This window comes from Pseudochaenichthys georgianus, chromosome 14, assembly GCF_902827115.2.
Source record: "Pseudochaenichthys georgianus chromosome 14, fPseGeo1.2, whole genome shotgun sequence".
Lineage (NCBI taxonomy): Eukaryota > Metazoa > Chordata > Actinopteri > Perciformes > Channichthyidae > Pseudochaenichthys > Pseudochaenichthys georgianus.
This window is the reverse complement of record NC_047516.1, coordinates 18,291,652-18,311,721: the sequence shown is the minus strand read 5'-3', so window position 1 is coordinate 18,311,721 and position 20,070 is coordinate 18,291,652. Positions and strand designations below refer to the sequence as shown.

The window sequence follows — 20,070 nt, the reverse complement described above, 5'->3', positions numbered from 1 at the left end:
GGCTGGCCAGTGGTGGCTTGAACACGAGTTTCCTTCCTTCAAATTAAAAGACATTTACAAGTTTTTTTCGTTTAGTTTTTTTTACTAAAAAGGAGAAAGGGAAGTCAGGAAAAGCCATGAACATAACACCAAAACAGCAGTGTTGTAAACTTAGTTTATGAGTATACAATTAACATTTTACAGGTTTTTGTGCAACCAAGTTAAGATGAAACGAAAGCGTAATGAAAATATTTGGAACAGCATAGATGTGCATTATATACATCAATTGATTTATTTTCTTTAAACCATAGAATGTTGCTCATGTTAACGTATATTTATTAGACAGTCCTACTCACTCACATAAAATGTTTTCAAGCATGTTAAAAGTTTTTGTGAGTGAGTAGGGCTGTCTAATAAATATACGTTAACATGAGCAACATTCTATGGTTTAAAGAAAATAAATCAATTGATGTATATAATGCACATCTATGCTGTTCCATCACAGTTATAACGTCAGGTGCAACATATTTTCATTACGCTTTCGTTTCATCTTAACTTCGTTGCACACAAACCTGTAAAATGTTAATTGAGGGAAAATATTCCTTACATACATTTTTTTCAAACATGTTAAAAGTTTTTGTAAGGAATATTTTCCCTCATTGCATAATTTCCATCTACCGATCGAAGACATTGCGTCCCTCTGAGGGTATGAAGGACACTAAAAGTAAGGACAAGAATAACCCCTTTACTTCAGATACAATGACATGTCTTCTCAGCATAGACCTCTTTCTCTTTTTTTTGGACCAGTGCAAAGAAAGAGCGGGATGTCTGGGGCTTTGTATGGACAGGATGATGTCATCTCCTCTTCCTATGGTGCAGAAAGAAAGCTTTGTCTTGTGGAAGGCCTAGCCTGGTCATTTAGTTCACATGTGACTTTCACAAAACACTTTTAGCACAAACATATCTACTCTGCAAGCAAGAACACTGGGATCTACGCTACAAACTAGCCCATTCAGACATGTTAAGATGCCAGTGGATTCTATAATGAGTACTATATTGTTCCTGATTGGACAAATAGTACGAGCGTAGAGTATAACAACTCACCAGTGGGATGTGCATTTGCAACACCGAGGAAAGCTAGAATATGTAGAAAAGTAATGCCTGTTCTTTGAGTAAATGTACAATCCAGACTCTGCCTGTATGTCGTTGGTTGAGTTCACATTTTTCATATTGCATGGGAAATAGGGTCAATAGTGGCGCATTTAGCAGCTAAAAGGCTAAATACCCTCAGGTGTTGGTGGAGACCAAACATATAGTTAAAAGGACATAGAACTGCAGTATCAGTTAACACAGTAAAAGTTGCTCTAAAATGTTCATCCCCTTTTTCTCAAAGTCCAAGGTGTGTCTTTACATAATTTGTTTGCTAGTTCAGAACAGAGAAAGTATGACATCTGAGAGGCGGAAAACATTATCAAATTAGTGAGAAATTAGTCATCTAATCGTTGCAGCTCTAAAGTAGAGGAGAATTGTTATGAGGCTAATAACAGTTTGTGTAACTACCGTATATCAATAAGTGTATGTCAGCAGCTGAGTAGCCAAGTGCGTTAAGTGTTACAACATCTTAGTGAGTCAGTGGAGGTTTCTGGTGTGTGTGTATCAAAACAAAAGTCATGGTTACGTCATCACCAAACCCAGTTTTTCAGCAGACATGTATTGCTGCTTTGACATGTTGATGTTTGACGCTTGCATAGTGGTGGTTTGACAGTGGTCCAACACGGGTCAACTTGGAATATAAATGTACTGCAATAAAAAATTAAAAATAAATCTCCCCAGGGAAAGTTCAGGATTTTACAGCTGGAAGATTTCAGACCTCCATTTTTGTAATTTGGGTTTCAGGAGCTGTAATTTCCCATGTGAAAGTCAACAAATATGAACATTATATCACCGCCACCAGGGGATTTCTCATAATCTAGGGAGTGTAATTGGATTACATTCAATCAAGACAGGAAGTAACAAAGGCGCTTGTAGTACTACACACAAACAGACTTTGTTTTACACCGGTGTATACATTTAATTCATACATTGATTACGTCTCTGAGATTAGGTTGCATTCCAGTTTGAAAAACATGAAACGCATAGCAGCAAGTAACGAGAACCATGTGTGTCATCCATCTCCTCACCCCCCCACTCGCAGTTTCCCCCCCCCCCCCCCATTTCCCATCTGTGCCCTTCAGGCCCTCACTGCAGTCACCTCCCACTTCCCTCTTCCTTCAGAACGCGTCTGTTTTTGTTTTCGAGCCCGAGCTCTTTGCACAGGAAATTGTATACATTGGGAGCATTCAGGAAGGCCGAGCGCCGCTTCCCCGTTAGCACCAAGTTTGGCTACGTGACAAAAAAAATGGATAAAAGAGGTCAGTAATTCCTAAACCAGGAGAGAAACAGAAGTCAGCTGTTCTCCTCCCCTCACCTCACTTCCCTCAACATTTATTTAAAAATCCCTGTCACTCCACTGCCACGAGTCCATCTCTAAACATCTCATATTTAAAAATGTCAGGTAGAAAATCTGATTATAAATGAAAAGTAATGTTCCTGAGGGGATTTGCCTCTCTTCATATGCTTCCTCAGAGAAGCCAGTGAAAAGGGGAGCCTGTGTGGAATGAAGGAAAAGAGGAGGAGATAAAAAACGAGCAGAGAGAGACTGGCTGGGGGTGAAAGAACAACAGGAAACCAACCGATTCTAATGCTGTTTCTGCAAATCCTTCACAGATAAAGCAGCGGACTGCCACGTCCCAGCCAAGCTACTCTCACACCATGCCTTTTCTTTGATCATCACTCCAAGTTATGCCAAACTAAAAAGGACTTAAAGTTCAAAATGTGACGTCACTTCTGCTCTCAGCCTCCAACAGTGTGGTTAGTCAGAATGTGAGCGGATGCAGCGTTTTGGGAGCCGATTGCTGAGATTTGTGGCTGCTTTTTTGACCTAAGAACTCAACCTCTCTCTTATGGGGTCATATGGATCGATCGCCGTTCCTCCAAGGATCTGTTTGTTTTAAACTTCGGGACTACTAACTGGAGCCACATGAAGAATAAAGGGACTAAGCAGAAGTCCAAAAAGAAAGGAAGTGAAAATGTGTTCGGCTGTGACCTGATAGAACATCTCCAGAACTCTGGGCAGGATGGTAAACTTTTTTTTATGTTTTCTTTGACATCCAACACTCAATTTTTAGTGACTACCATCAAATAAACATATATTTAATGTATCGCTTTACTTGTACGTACAACATCACACTTATACTAAATAAGGAGGTTTATTAGTCATTTCCTAGATAAGTATACCTATTATAACCTTATCCATATATATCTTTAAGATGAAACAGTGTCTTTATATAACAAATACTGGCTTTGTTCAAAGACTACATCAATGAAAATCAGGTATACATGTGTTTTACATTTACTGTAGTAAGGCCATTCATCAACACATTGGCTGTATTACTTTCATTTGTGAGTTTGGGTGTGGCTCTGACATTTTTTGGCATCAATTTCCTACGGTGACTTTAGCTCCTATGGATAGTTTTGGGTTTGATACGAGACTTGGCGGTGCTGCTGCCGATGGATGGGAGAAAATTACAAGTCGAGACAAAAACAGACGAGAAAATAAATGTTTAAAAATACTCAAATGTGGCCACGTTTGATTGACAGGATGATTTTCTATAATTCCTCTTATTTATTCTGATCCGATGTTGATCAAACTGTCTTCTGTGATTTTATTATTGGCCACACATTGATTTGTTGGAAAGGTGAAGTTTCCCACGTGCAGGTATGTGAACTTTAAGGAAGACCTGTTACAGTGGACGCTCTGTGAGGCGGAGCATCATGCAGGAAGTGAGGGAGGAGGTTTGGGTCATGGATGTGGAGCAGACATATTGTGTTTTTAGATTGTTAGTGCCTCACTTTGTCACTGATATGAATACTGCTGGGAGCTCCAGACAAAGTAACAGACGCAATGTAGACATTTTAAATGGACTCCTTTGTAGTCATGACACTTTTAACACCACATGTCAACATTCATATTCAATTATACACAGACACTTTAAATCAGGATACAGTGACTATCAAGCCTTATTTCCTTATTAACATTACATGTGAGAAGGTAAACTGTACATGATGCCCACATGTGTTAAGTGTTAGAATCCAGCGCAGAAAGTCCCCCTTAATCTTAAACCCCACTTCACAACTAATAATGAGTTGCATGCTGATATACTCACAACATATAGTTATTTGTGAGAGAAATCTTTTAAAGAGAGAATATCTTCAACCTTTACTTTCAAGAGATTGAACATTGTTATTTGATATAATAACAAGCGATGGAGTCCTGCGTGGATGTGATAAAGGGTATAAGACACTCACTTCCTGTCTCACACAGACACACAATCGTTCTCATGGATATCTGAGGTTGTTTCATAACATTCATTTCATGCTAACATTGTAAAACTGCTTTTTCAGAAAACTCAAAATCAGCAGTTGCCCATAGGCTATAAAAAGATACATGCGTAATCTAGAGGAAATATACAAGCTTAATCTTTTCACGACAATCTTTTTGACAGGGTTTGATAATCTGGCCCTGAACTTTTAAAGGTGTTTCTGTCAACAACCAATGTTTGCATATAACATTTTTATAAACCCTGACCAAAACAAACACTGCAGCGCTGCTCAGAGTTTTTGTAAAGTCAACCACTGAGCAGCAGCTGCAGTTTCTTCGTTTAAAATAACTTTTAACATTACTGTCGGAACAAACACTCTGAATCAAATGGTACCATGACATTTTCCTTGTCACACATTTCGTTTCATGTGTTCATAAAGTCTCTCAAAAAAGTTGTTTTTAGTTTACTAAAAGCAGAGACGGAGAGGCGCTAAATGACGGCTCCACAGTTATATTTGACCACAGGCATGTCACTGGAAGTCCAATTAAGTCAGATGGATGAGAATGTGAATGGCAGATTCCTGGTGTCTGCCATGATTACTGTGAGATCAACCATTGCCGAAAATTCTTATTTAATTTTATGTAGGATGAATTTGTTATGGAGCCAGATCTGTTAATACTCAAAGCCAAAAGACGTGGAAGTCAGAAGTGTTAAAATGTAAGAGGTTTAGAAATGCAAGGCAGCAAATGAAACTTTTGTATGTCTGTAAAAGACAGACATGTCATAATTAACATTGATTTTTCACATGTGAATATCAAGCAGTGTGTTTTTTAAACCTCGACTGACACATACTTCATTACGCACTGTTTTAAATTAATTTAGACTGTTTTTGTGTTAAAAGCAATTGGACAATGTTATTCTATATTTAAAATAAAGAGTTTTACTTAAAAAACATACATTTTAACGGAGGATAAATCAATATGTGATTTCCTGTCGTACCAATCCGTTCTCTCACTCAACATAACTGTATCTTAAAAACATGTTTTTGTGTCAAAGCATGTATCAAAACTATATCAAAAATACACCACATTAAGTTTCGTCATCAACTTTTTTGCAACCATTTGCTATTTAGCTTAAGGGAAGTTATGGTCGGACTGAAACAGAGCATGTGATTTAGCTGTAAAACCACAGTTAGCTCAGTTCCCATTTTATTTTTTAAAATGGCAGGTAAAAACACTTGTGTACAGAAAGTGATGTACTGTTGTTTGGAAAGCTGTGTAGGTCAGTGATAACATTTCATAAGCCGTTTTCTATTAGAGGAAATGTCGTAAGTAATACCAGCTACAAGGACTGGGTGTGTCAGCCTTCCTCTGAAACAAACAAACCATTTTTAACTTCCTGTCAAAGTCCACCTACAATCAGCGGCTCTAAGGAATAGAAAACAGACATAGTGGAACAAACGCTATACCATGAAGTCAGCCCTGTGTGCATTGTTCCCGCTGACACATTACATTCACAGTTCCCTCTCCTGCTTTTATGCTTTAATGGGACCATCAAGCCCAGTATAAAAGTATATGACTTACACAGTTTCTCAACTTTAGTTCCTCAGGTTCTGAAGAAATGTGCAGAGTTTATCGAGGAACATGGGATTGTGGACGGGATCTACAGACTGTCGGGGGTCACCTCAAATATCCAGCACCTCAGGTACAGCGATGCTTTTGAGGGAACCTCACTTTATAGAACATATCGTTTTTTTAAGCATTTCATTCCTTATAATTACCGATGAATACATTCAGTTTGCTCCTTCTAAGATAAATTAAATATTACCCTAAACAAGTCCATAAAACAAGTGTTAGTCCAGCTCTTTCTTTTTATCCATGCAGGCTGAATGAACAGTCATGAAATCATTCATTTATTTATTATATTATAGCTTGTTTTGTCTTAAAATCGACCGGATACACTTCAATCTAACAAGACACGTACTGCAACAACAGTTAGCAGGGGTGTTAACAATCAAAGCATTCAGCTAACTCTGAGTCTGTGTGTGTGTGTGTGTGTGTGTGTGTGTGTGTGTGTGTGTGTGTGTGTGTGTGTGTGTGTGTGTGTGTGTGTGTGTGTGTGTGTGTGTGTGTGTGTGTGTGTGTGTGTGTGTGTGTGTGTGTGTGTGTGTGTGTGTGTGTGTGTGTGTGTGTGTGTGTGTGTGTGTGTGTGTGTGTGTGTGTGTGTGTGTGTGTGTGTGTGTGTGTGTGTGTGTGTGTGTGTGTGTGTGTGTGTGTGTGTGTGTGTGTGTGTGTGTGTGTGTGTGTGTACAGGCAGGAATTCTGCTGCGAGGCGTGCCCTGACCTCACAGAGGAAGTGTACCTCCAGGACATCCACTGTGTGGGTTCCTTATGTAAGCTGTTCTTCAGGGAGCTACCCAATCCTCTGCTCACATACGAGTTATACAGCAAATTCACTGTAAGTACATTCAGTTCACACACACATCCCCAAAGAATCTTGTGTGTGTGTTGTATGTTTTACAAACAGTAATTAGTAGCAGATCGAAAGCCAACCCCAATATCCTACGCCATTTTCTTCCACAAAGTCCTTCAGTATCTTTTAGTTAGCGCTATGCAGATCTTACTTATTATCATTTTCCATGATTGTGAGCTCATCTCTCGGTCTTGTTTTCATCTCTTCCCTGGAGAAAACAGTACTATTAGCAGATGTCTTCTGAACTGCAAGCAAATAACATATTGTATTACTTAATTAAACACCATTTATTATCTTTGTAATGAAATCCTCCTAGCTATTAAAAGGAGCAGTTATGCTGCCCATAATCATGAAAAGACGTTCCTGCACAAACTGATCACACATAACACAATTATTATCAGTTTCATCAAAGGGGGATTTAAGCTTTGCATTCAAGAAAGACCTTAACATCAAGAAGGAGACCAGGTCAGAATTTAGATATCAAACTGTATGGCCACATTTGCAGGGAAACTATTTCTACATTTAGAACTAAAGCAAAGCATTTTCCGGATGAGCTGCAGATGTGAAAAATACTTTAGAGGGGAGCAGGAGAGAAGGAAACCCAAACTGTGAGGCCCGGTTCATGCTCTCTGTGTAGCTTTCTGTGTACCTTGACGGGCTATTAGCATACCTTGGCATTCATACATCTTGTGCTGCGCTGGCCTGAAGACTCCAGGAGCATTTCAGGAAAAGTAAAAACATACCAAAACCCAATTTTCCTTGGAAAGGAAGGACTTCTTAACAACATGAGCATTGAGCAGAATCTGTTCAATTAAATTAGTGATTGATGCTGTGCATATTATGGATACAAAAACATTATGGTGGAATGAATCTTTATGCAGCCATGAGACGTTTTAACAACTTCAAATGTTGACGTCCTCATGTTTACTTTACTGTTCAAACACCTCAACCACACATTGGTTTGCTTGCATTTGTGCTGGTTGGGATGCATGACAGCTTTACCTCACAGTGCATCAGTATGTGGTTTCTTTCTGTCTGTTCTACATGCAGAAAACAGTCCTGGTTCAGGGGGACAATGAGAGACTTTTACACATTCAGGGGGTCATCAAAGAACTGCCGACACCTCACTTCAGGTGAACTTCTTTAAACTCTCATCCATAAAGAATATTTTACAACTGGCTTGTAAATATTATTATAATGCTGTAATAAATGTGTTTGTGATCCCCATCAGGACTCTGGAGTACCTTACTAAACACCTGGCCCACCTTGCCACCTTAAGTACGACAACAAACATGCATACCCGTAACCTGGCCCTGGTGTGGGCTCCAAACCTATTAAGGTGGGTTTAGCGTGCCTGCTGAACTTTATCTATAAATCTTGAAAATAATTGTTTTGCTCCTTTAGGTTAAGGTATTCATACTTTAATTCATTCTTGTTTTTATCTCTTATTTTGTCAGATCTAAAGACATTGAGGCCTCAGGTACTAATGGAGACATGGCCTTCCAAGAGGTGCGGATACAACAGTCAGTGGTTGAGTTTATTCTAAACCACAGAGAGGAGATCTTCAGCGGTTCGGCCCAAATAAAACCCAAAGAAGGTATCGCATTCAACCAAATCAAACAAAATACAAATGCATTTATGCGATATTTCTAGGGCTTAGGAATGTCCTGATCATCCATGAAAAGACTGATTTATTGTACTTATTTTGCCGTTAATAACTGTGCAATATGCCTGGCTGCTAAATCCTCAGAACTGTTACAGGATGTATATTTTGTAAATTGTGTAACTTTTATTATAATTTTTTTTTTTTTTATGCATGTTTCTTAGGTAACATAAAGCTGTCTTTGGCTCTTTTCTGCTGTAACAATGCACATGTCCCCTCTGTGGGACTAATAAAGGTCTTCTGATTCTCCAGGACCAAGTTTGAAGTGTGAGGAGAACTACGCCACGCTCCCAATCAGCCGCCAGTGTGGGCCGATGAAGCTGATGAGCCTGGAAGAAGCCCAGGCCCGCTCCTTGAGTCCAAACCACCCGGTGCACAGAGAACGTCAGCGAGAGAACAGCCTGCCTAACACCAGCACTGCCACGCTCTACCACACCGTCATAGACATATCAGACAGCAAGTATGACAGATTTATGTTCAGTCCATTGAGAGATGATGTCAGTACTTTATTTGTGTTACGGTCAGAACAATCTGTGGAATGTCTTAATCTCTTTGTCTTAAAGGAGAAAGTTTTCTGGGAAATCCAAGAAATGGAAGTCCATCTTTAACTTGGGAAGGTCTGTGGAAAGGGGAAAACTGAGCCGGAATGGAAGCGTGTTCATAAGAGCACAAGGGACAGGTAAGGTCTCCCAGAGGAGGGTTTTAAACAGATGTACGGCCTCCATAACCTTATGTCGAGTCAGACTGTGTTCATATTATTTTCTCCTACAGAAAAGGCAGCTCTTCGTCCATCCAGGAGCATGGAGTCCTTATGCTCCTTACCAACAGGTGGGGCTAAAACCCTATGCTTTATAGAAACACAGAGCAATATTCATGTTGTATTGTAACATGTCATGTTATTTTGACCATGCAGATGATGACAGAACAGGAAACAACAGCCCAGCTGGTGGATCTGGCAGCCTTTTTGGTCAGGATGTGAAATCCAGAACGCTGGGATCTGACTTGCTCTATGACCTGAGCGAACATGACCAGAGCTGGGAGTATAAGGAGACTAAATCTGACGGGGCAACAGGCGGCTGGAGCTCAAGAATTTACCAAAAAGGGTCAACAGGTTCCTCTGCACCCCCCCAAAAAACACTTCCAGAGCAACTGAAGGTTTACAAAGGTGATGAAGTCAGTGGATACAAGCCCACCTCGCCGAAAAGCAGGCGGATGTTGTACTCGGGCTCCTCCCAAAACAGCTCCTCTCGGCCCTCCTTCCCAGGAAGCTTCTTCCCGCTGGAGTCTTCTCCCAGGCATCAGCGCAGGGCCGTCAACATATCTGAGCCTTTTGCCGTGTCTGTACCTCTGCGTGTGTCGGCTGTCATCAGCTCCAACAGCACGCCGTGCAGGGGCCACGCCAAGGACAAAGCAGCTACTCTGAAACACTTGAAGGAGAGCTCAGAGCAGAGCAGCAACAGTGGAAAGAGCAACACGTTCCCTCTGCTGGAACCAAGGAAGCAGGAAGGAATGGAGCGGAAAGATAAAGCGGAACCGATATCCAGCGTCCCTCCAAAGGGTGAGGACATCTTCCATTGTCACATTTCATACAGGCTTGTTATGTGACATTGAAATCAAATGCTACATGTGTAAATAATGTTGTGTTCTTTGAAAAACTCAGATGCAAGCAAAGAAGTGGTTAAAGAAGGTCACAGAGGGATGAATGCTTCTGAACTTGAACCAGCATCCTCGGCAAATGCAAGGGACGGCAAAGACGCAGCGCCCTCTCCTGGGAAAGAGGACACGCAGCAGACAACCATCCAACTGGTAAGTCCTGGAGGTAGTTGTGCTTAACTTAAGTAGAATTGCAGACACCTTTTTGCATTAGGACTAAAGTCTTCAGTGGATTTGATCAACACATTACAGTTAGGTTTAACAGGGATACCAGAGTCTTTGGCTCAAACTAGCATATTATATTGATTTGGTTTAGATTTGGTTTCAGAGTTGCAAAGATTAACTAAATTAGTTGTGAACTGTATATTAATTAACAACTATTTTGAATATCTTTAAGTCGGTTTTCTTAAGAAAAGAAAATCCAAATACTCTTATTCAAGCTTCTTTCGCTGGAATGTTCTTCACGTTTAAAGTTTGTGAAAACACTGCATTTTTTACCATTTTCTGACATTTTATAAAACAAACAGCTAACTGATAAAAGCATGAATGAAAACAATAGTTAGTGCCAGCCCTAGAATCATTGTTGTAATGCTTTCTGTCTGGTTTCTATCTCAGGATAAGGGATCTTCTTCTGGGAAACAGCCGTGGACTGACCTCAAACAGGAACTGAAGATAACTGAACCTGAGATCGACCTGCTGGACGAGACTTTTAACCCCATTTTCGGCTCCAAGGGCACGTTTGAGGGCACGAGGTTAACAATGGATGTTAAGTCAAAGCGAAGCCGCAGCTCTCCGTCTCTGTCTTTGTTATTCAGGGAACAGTCTTCAAATACCTCTTTGAGTGACCGTGTAATCGCCACTGGAGACTCTGCACAGAAACAGCCCTCAGGGTCAGACATTTCACTTCACAAAAACACCGACATCACCCCTCCTGCTGACATCTTGGATGAGAAAAAGAAGAAGATGCATCTGAAAATCACACCCTTACACAAAGAGGACACCAAACAGGGTCAACTTATTTTAAAGGAAACAGATAAAGTTGTAAATCCTTTGACGATAGAGGATCCTCCAGCGGTTGTAGGCTTCTTAAGAGCAGATGATGCCAACAAGAAATCAGAAGAAAGCAAAGTTCCTCAAGGAGACAAAAACATCTCCCGTGATGGAGCAAAGAAAGATTTGATTCCAGAAGTTATTCAAAGGCTGTCGGTGTGTTTGGAGGAAAAACGTAAGACTTTGGATCTGCCAAACCTTGGCGAAAGAAGTGGGAGAAACTCCGAGGAGCTGGACTTGGTTGAGTCTTGGGAGGACTTTAGCTCCACTAAGTTATGGGTTACCAGTCCTCTCCACTCACCGGACGTGGAGGAGTTCTTTAACCGACTATCGCCCTTCTGCTCTGCGGGGGAAACTCACATTTCATCTGCTTCAGTTGATAATATCAAACAGTCGCTTGTTAAAAGCACTGAGCACCCCTCAGGCAGCTTTCCTCTGACTACCAGGAGCAAACCAGAGACTAAATGGACGTGTTTGCCACCGGGGGTCAGTGTGAACGGCAGTAACACAGCACAACCTCACACAGGAAAAGCAAAACAGAAGAACACAGTGACATCTCAGAGGTTGTACAGACAGATGTCTTATGAGGCGGAGAAACGAGAAGAAAACAGCTATTCTAAACACCGACCATATTCACTCAATTTGGACCTTGGGAATCGATGCATCAGAGACATTTCTAATCAGCAAAACCGTCATTCACCAGAGTTCTCCTCAAGTCAGAGAGGACTCCTGACCTCCTCTGAATCTGTAGCCAGCAGGCTGCCCTCAGAGCTGGAGTTGTTTCTAAGTGATCGGCAGGCTCCTCTACGCAGAAATTCTGCCCCGGTGAGCGTGTCATCGGTGCGAACAGCCTTCATGATCAAAACCTGCCAGGCCAAAGCCGTGCCCGTCGTCCCTCCAAAGGTGCAGTACAGTCAGATACCTCCCTCCAGACACGAGAAGGACTTTGACGAAGCCAAGGAACCAAAAAAGGAAGATCCTAAGACGACCGGAGAGAAAAGCAACGCGGCACTTGCTCCGGTGATGTCCGATCTCAAGGAGGAGCTGGAGAATAAAGCGCCTGAACCCAAACACCAAAAACTCCCACTTGTTGCCGAGTCTCCGACGACCACATCTACTCCAGAGCTGCCGGTCATCAGGAGGAGACACCCGCCCAGTTTGGAAGTGTTCGTGGACTGTCCCAGACCTAACAGAGGGACCATCCATCAGAGACCGTCCTTTAGGAACAGGCAGAGACCTCAGAGCCTCATCCTGCTCAGCCCTCCCTTTCCCATCATGGACTATCCTCCCTCAGGAGACGACAGCAGGCTCCTCTCGTCCATCAAGAGCCTGGATGAAACGTCGGCAGTGAATGTCTTTTCTAAAGAGATGGCGGAGACTTTCAGGACACCGGAGGGGGTCGCCCTTCAAAACAAAATGACTATTCCAAAAAGTGGACAGAGACTGGAAACGTCAACCAGCTGCTTCTACCAACCGCAGAGGAGGTCCATGATATTCGACAGCAGGAGCCACAGGCAGATTGAGTGACTGGAGGGGAAAGCACTGACTGTGAGACTGGCTGTGTGTAAATACATAAAGTATACGAGGACACTCAGGAGGATGATATGGTAACCTAAGGTTAATACAGGCATTTTGTTTGCTATGATTCAGGCGTTTCTTGAGGGCTTTGTGAAAAGAGATTCTGAAGTATTTGAGTGAATGAAGCCATAATGTATGTGAAAGCTTGATTGAGATCTAGGAATGCCATTTTTTTTTAAAATCATCTATTACGATGCAGACAAGTCAATTAATTGTCGAGTCTAGAAAATATCAGACAATGCCATAAAAAGGGAAAAGGGAAGTTTCCTAGTGTCCAATATATTCAGTTATATAGATAAACTCATAAGACTTAAGGTCGCTCGCTAGCTTTTCAGAAAGTTTCAGCCATATATCATAGTCTCTCAGCTCTCATCAAGAAAACTCCATCCACTTAAGAAGACTATGAGATGTGGTTTAAATATGTGCAAGAAGCTAGTAAGTTGACTTAAAGGTGGGGTAGGTCATTTTGGAGAAACCAGCTCGAGTGTGCTAGAATTTTAAAATACACAACCGGAACAAATCTGCCACTTCCTTACAGAGCCCCTCCTCCAACACACAGGAAGGCTGACAGGCAGGTCGGCCATCCAGTTATTTTAGCCAAGCCGGCTAAAATGATTGGTCGTGCTTTTTACAGTACCACGGCTTCCACAGATGACATTTTTTATGGAGTTTTTGTCAAAGCACTTAAGATATTCATTGCTATCGGGATGTTAAGAGCATTCCATGGAATATAACATGTATCTCGAGCCCGTTTCTCAAACTTACCTACCCCACCTTTAAGTTATTATGTCTGGATGTCATTTTATATTTTACTTTTTATACTATTTTCCCAAAAAAAGGGTTGTTAAACTGGAAGGGCACTTGGGGTGCAGAACTTTACCAAAGCCACATTTATCACATTTGAATCCGCTCAAAAATGCTGACCCATGCTACTCCTTTTCACAGAGTTTCATGAACATCGGGAGAATAGTTTTTACTTAACCCTGCTGACAAAACATATGTCCTAACTGAATTTACCCTCAAACATTAAGGGCTAAAGGTTAACAGCCATGAATTTAAACATGTACATGAAAATGTGTTTATTTATTCCTTTATTAACATACACACGATATAAAGTAAACTTCATATCGTTATACTGTATATTGGCTCCGCAGTAAGCTGAATGTGATTTAAGAAATATATATATTTAAAAGGACTTCTCTAAATACAGTATATATCGCAAACTCAATTTAGATAGTATTTACCCATGGAAGAGCTTTAATTCATGTGTATCTTTATTTTCAGAAATTGCTTTGTATGTTATGGCCATTTTTATTTGTTGTTTGTTTTTTGACAACAACGACAAGCAGCATTGTAGTAAGGATTTTGTGCTGATGCTGCTGTGCTGACATTAAACTGGATTTGACTTTGTGCACGCTGACTGTATTTCATGTGTTTGAGTCAAAGTCAGGTGACGGTATCTCGAGGTTTGTGCCTCTTTTCTTTGATTTAAAAAAACACGGGATTTGTTGTTTTTAATTTTGGGGCCCATGACCATAACAGTCTGAATGTTAAAGGAGGCTACAGAGTATTTTCTAAAGATGTGGATGTAAATGAAGACAAAGTGTTTTTAAACTTTAGTTTGGATGGACTGGATGAATGATTAAGGTGTTTTATAAGGAAAAGGTTTAAGACATTAGATACAAGTTGTTGTTATTTTTGCTTTGAAACTTTTGTATACTTGTTGATACTGAACATTTTGGATTGAAGCGTCTGTATTCATAGGAAAAAGAACTGAAGTGAGAATTTTGAGAGTTTGCCGTAATTATCTGTTGTCGGCCTTTGAAGTGATGTACATAGGACACTTGATGCATTTTGTTACAACCAAAAGTAAAGAGAATAAAATGTTCTGAAATCACATGAGTCTGAGGTTCTGCTAAAACATGGCTTACATTACAAAACATACAAGGAGTTACAATTCTATCAAAACCCTTAAATCCAAGAAATAACATTTTATGTGGTTTGATTTCACTTTTACAGGCAGATGTTTAACTTGTTTTCTTTGGATTACTCGGGGGTTCATTTGAAAACTTATATTACACAAACTTCTTCTCTGAAGGACCTGGTAATCCAAAGATGACAGTACTGAGAGATAAGAAACAAGAGAACTATGAAGATTCTTGAACAATCCCATTAAATATGAGCTTGACGATTTTGTGAAACCAGCTTTACTGTACAATAGAAAAAACTCATGTTACTAACTTTCCTCTGAACAGTTGTCATTTCTTCCTCCTATATCTCCCTCAATATAAATATTAGCTTATGTACTGATTCTAGATATTGGGCTACGCTTTTTTCCACTTTCTCTTTGATGAATTTCACCAATCACGTATGGAAAAATTGCCCCAAAATGCATACATATTCAAGGTTTTGCCTTGGTTTTGCCAAAAGTGTTTGGTTTGTTAGTCCAACGGTTAATAACTAAAAGGTTCTGTCACTATGTTGCCATTGCATCGTGATTTTGGATGGAAATGCCTTCTGTTTCCTGAGAAATAAGACAGTCTTTCAGAAAGAAACTTTAAATACAGTCTTTCAGAAAGCCTCTCACTCAGAGGACATATATATAAAAGAGGTTGTGACGCCGTTGTGTGGATAAGAAGTATTCAAAGGGGGCCCCGAGAGTGATGGGGCCCTTTGGAAATCAGATTCTGTACTACCCCAACATGGTGGGACCAAGAGCAATGTTTTGTTTGTTCTTATGAGCAATAGCTTACCATTCACACTGTATTTTTAAGTGAAATTGTTATTTGAACTAATGAAACTTTTTGTTGTAAATATTTTCAAACTATTGTTGTTGTTTATCACCCCGTTGCCACCAGAGGGCGCCCCTGCTCCACACTGCACATCAGAGCGAGCCACTAAACTGCAGATAAACAGGCAGAAAGTGAGAGTGCTTTGGGTACATTAGGTGCTCCAAGTACTGCAAAGATACTGTGATCAATAAGAGAGTGTATCGGTCTTTATCTACAGATGGAAACACTGTCGCTTTGTGAGCCATACCCAATACGTTCCGCGTCTACGTACGTGTGCGCGTGGGCTGTGCGCGCGTATTAGTGCGTGTAGCTTCTCTTCCCCAACGAACTTGCACTTGCGTCTCTCGTGCTTTTTCAAAATGACTTCCACTTAAAGTGGCCTGATTTCGGTAGTGCCAAACTACAATAAAGTCCATCACTGCCACACTGCAGAGTGTTAAACTGCACAAATCACATTTGCCAAATCCATAAACAAAATAAAATACAATTAAACAACGCAGTAGATCACATGCATTAAGGACTAACGAGTCACGATGCACTACAAGTGTTTGTTTTTAGGAGGGCCTTAAAAATAGATTACTATGTAAAGCCATGGTGCAATATAAAACTAGACCTAAACGTATATTAAATGAGATAGTCCTATTTGGAAATTACTGCCTTCATTTATATGAGTCATCATGAGTGTATGTCAAATGCATTTAATTGATTGTTTTGGTTACCTTAGAGACGCAGTGGGCCTCTTGTTCCCAGTTGTCTCGGCTGAGTCTGATATGCACGTGCACATGTGGCCTGAATGAGGGGAACAGTAGTTAAACGATGAGTGTAAAAAGAGTCCACTGTAATTGTATCCAAATGTCACATCAAATATTTGGACCAAAGTCCCATTCAGCAGCCTTCACTTTGGAGCAGTGGTTGCGCTTGCAGAGGTCACTTCCATGTCTGCGCAGTTCATTATTTGTCGACCTTTGACACTGCTTGTGTATGGACCGAGAATTAAAAAGGCGTTTTCTCAAGCACGCTGAAAAAAAGCCAAGCAGAGCGCGCGTTGAATATTCAATGAGAGGGGGGGAAAGTGAGGAGAAGTGAAGCTGCGTGCCAGTCCTTCATCTTACATTACTGATTAGCTGTTACACAGATTATACACAGCTGAACGGGTTCAAATGTTGCAGTAGAAAACAGTCGGAGTTCAAGGCAGTGCCGAGCGGTTTCCTTCCCCTCCACTTCAGCAGCCTGTAGGCTACACACTTTGTCCCCACTAACAGCTCCATAATGAAACATGTTGCTGTTCCATTTTGCCCACTTAAACCGCAATCCTTTAAAAAAAAAAAAAAAACACACACACATCGAGAAAATTACACTGTTTCGAATCTATCGATGTTGGTCGAGTAGTTTGGATGAACCAAATGTATGTACCAAAATATTGTAAAATATACCTGTTTGTACAACACACTACAAGCATAATTCCTATTAAGCTACATTCACGAGGTTATAGCAAAAGTAAAACAGTTCTAAAATATAAATTCATTCACAAAAAAACTCCCATTTCTATATTCATATCCTTCCAATTCACTGGCGAAAACAGCTGTACGCAAAATACAAAACATCTCCAAACCCCTTAAAGTAGTAAAATATCTACATAAAAGTGCATCAAACGTACAAATGCTTGTTTAAAAGACATCCCCTTGAGAAAAGCCTCCCCTCTTCCAACAATAACTCACTACTCTGCATTTACAAGCGAGGTTTGAAGCCTGGAGCAGCAGGTGTTTGTCCTTTAAAAGTGGGTAAACAAGCTCTTTAAAAGTGTACAAAAGTGTTAAAAAGTGTATAAACTGTTTCGTTAAAGTTGGTATGTTAACATGTTGTGTTTACTAAACACATTTACTAAGCTAGATAAGTTTAAAGTAGTTGAATGTGCAGTGCCATAGCAAGCCACGCGGGTCCAAAAGAGCTCTCATTGAGAAGCCACGTGTCCGTTTCCAAAGCCTCTCCAACTTAACCACCTCCTTTGTACGACTAACCCACATCGGCAGCGTCCCTCCACATAAAGGGATTTGCAATTTCAAGATATTTCAGCTTAAATGTTTTTGACAGTTCCCTCGCTTTTACCTCGGCTTGGTTATTTTAACTGTGCCAAATGGGTCACCTTGGGTTGCTGTCTGCGCGCAAAGGGGCTTTTGCGCGCATTCAGTCTGAATTTTTTCCAACTTTCCTTGACGGGGAAACCAGCTGCTGGTCGTGAAAAGACGGCTTATTAATTGTCCTTTGTCATGCAGAATTGCTTGATTTCTAAAGAAACGTACAAAGGCTCTTTTTCAGGATTCAAGTATTTTGTTTCGTGCGTATTTTCAAACCATCGAATCAGCTGCAGCGCCGCGCCGTCTACCAGACTCTCAGGTACTGACTGCCTGCTCCCTTTGTCCCCTTTTAATGCTGTTGTAAATCGTGCAGACTGATTTGTTACAAGCTGTTCTTTTAATCTGATAGATAAGAGACATGTCAAAGAAAGCCGTAAATAAAAAATTAGCCAGAATAAAGACAAGGGCGAGTCTGCTAGATGGGCGCCTGTTGACTCAAGCGGCTCTCCAGCGTCAGGGGAGCCCTCTCCTCAGCTCCGTCAAGGTTACGTCCACAATTCCCTTTTCTTCTTTTTAAAAAGACACCGTAGTCCTTTTTGCTTCAATGAATTGATCGGCACAAAATTAAGAATAAATAAATTGAGCATTTGGAGCACCGAGCGTATAAGCTCCCCCAGGGCGCATACCCTCGGGCTATTGAAGGGATAAAGGGCGCTTTGGAGAGAACGGTGTGAGCAAAATGGGGCTCTATGGTGCAATTAACAAAATAGTCTAATCCCATATCTTAACAAATGCAAATATTGAAGTTTTGTTAAAATGGTTAAGTGAACAATTAAATGAAAGTTTACATGTGAAACTTCAGATCCAAAAAAAGACACACTGATGCCGATAATGTGCTGTACGCAATTTAAGAGTTTTTACTCCCTTTAGAAAAGTATATTCCAAGGAAGCAAATATAATTTAAACCCTATTCAAAATAATAAATGTAATTTTGAGAACCCAAGCTTCAGTCAGAGAGCAGCTGTGGCGGTGCGTAAAATGGGCGAACAAAACTGGAACTGTTTACGCTCAACTCCTGCTTTGGTCTTTTTTGGAGAGGTTTCATGGATCAGAAGACATATTTTTTAACTTGAGTAAAAAATGTAAACATAAACTCTTGATATCTTAATTTAAAACCAGAATAGCCACAAAGGCTTTTTGCCTAAAAGACTGGATTTATTTGTAAGGATGCTGCGTATTATTCGACTTGGCACATTTTTGTTTTCATGTTGTGGATTTAATGTTATGCCATAAAAAACACATGTTATGCTTAATAATAAAGATGTTTTATTCAAAGAAAAATATTGGCTGAGTTGAAGAGTTTTTTTTATCTCGTTTCCACCACACCTGCAGCTCATAAAACCAACAGTAAACACGAGCACACTGGTGCGTTAACAACACGAACAATATGGGTCACACCAAACTGTGTCTTTTCCTCATTCATTTTCATGTTAGATCAATATCTTAAGTTATGCACACTCTTGATGCACCGTTATATACCCACAGTGATTATTAACTCAGTCACACGAGACGGATCATTTCAGCTGGGATGAAACTTGAAAAGATCTCCGAAGGGCCAGGCGGCGATATGGGTTGAGTGTCCCCCAGGGAAAGCTCATAAAGGGACCTCATAACAACGTATTCATCACCGCGGAGTGATAAGGATTATTGAGCATCTGATTTAATCTTTCAGAGTGGAGTTGAGTTTATGTGGCCTCCTTTAGTTCACAAATACACTTAGTTTGTCCGTGTGCAGTGCACGCTGAGAATCTTAGGAAGAAAATACGTCTGTCCTTCCTTATTGCTTTTGGCTATTTGAGACGAAATATGGACCTCGTAAAAAAAAATGTGTTTCTCATAAACCAAACACTCCTGCGCAAATCTATTGTATCTTCGTGTCAAAGAATATTGATATATGTATTTAGAAATTGCAAAGAAAATGAGCCTTACGCCTGAAATAAACCCGTGCACATGTAGCCACATATCGCAGCCATGAGAATGTAAATGTGCGGAGATGTAATCCATGTTTTGTGACCAAATACTATCACACAGTATTACCTAATTGTCTTATCACAGCATGTTTTAAAAAAATATATAATTCGGACCATATTGTCCAAACTGCCCATAATAAAGTGAGTTTAGGTGCGCAACTGTACGCACACAGTGGTGCGCAAAGACCAACATGTAACCAACACCACAGAATATTATTTCGCTCAGAAATATTTTTATTTAAGTATCAACATTTTTAAATAAATAAATATTTTTCAATTACAGTGGAGATATATTTTCAGGGTGATCTCAGACATGTGACATTGAGGGAATTTCTCTCCAGCTTTTGAAGTCACAGT

At 40.4% G+C, this 20,070-nt stretch overlaps 1 protein-coding gene across 1 annotated transcript; it reads left to right on the top strand.

The window, feature by feature from the left end:
- The first annotated feature begins 2,547 nt into the window (after window positions 1-2,547).
- arhgap31 (Rho GTPase activating protein 31) lies at window positions 2,548-14,713 on the top strand. The gene is made up of 12 exons (XM_034098961.2): window positions 2,548-3,158; window positions 6,002-6,104; window positions 6,713-6,857; window positions 7,923-8,005; window positions 8,104-8,211; window positions 8,330-8,469; window positions 8,788-8,995; window positions 9,099-9,214; window positions 9,307-9,363; window positions 9,449-10,093; window positions 10,196-10,341; window positions 10,804-14,713. The coding sequence occupies exons 1-12, from the start codon at window positions 3,059-3,061 to the stop codon at window positions 12,763-12,765; spliced, it is 3,813 nt and encodes a 1,270-aa protein (XP_033954852.1). The 5' UTR covers window positions 2,548-3,058; the 3' UTR covers window positions 12,766-14,713.
- Window positions 14,714-20,070: the final 5,357 nt, after the last annotated feature.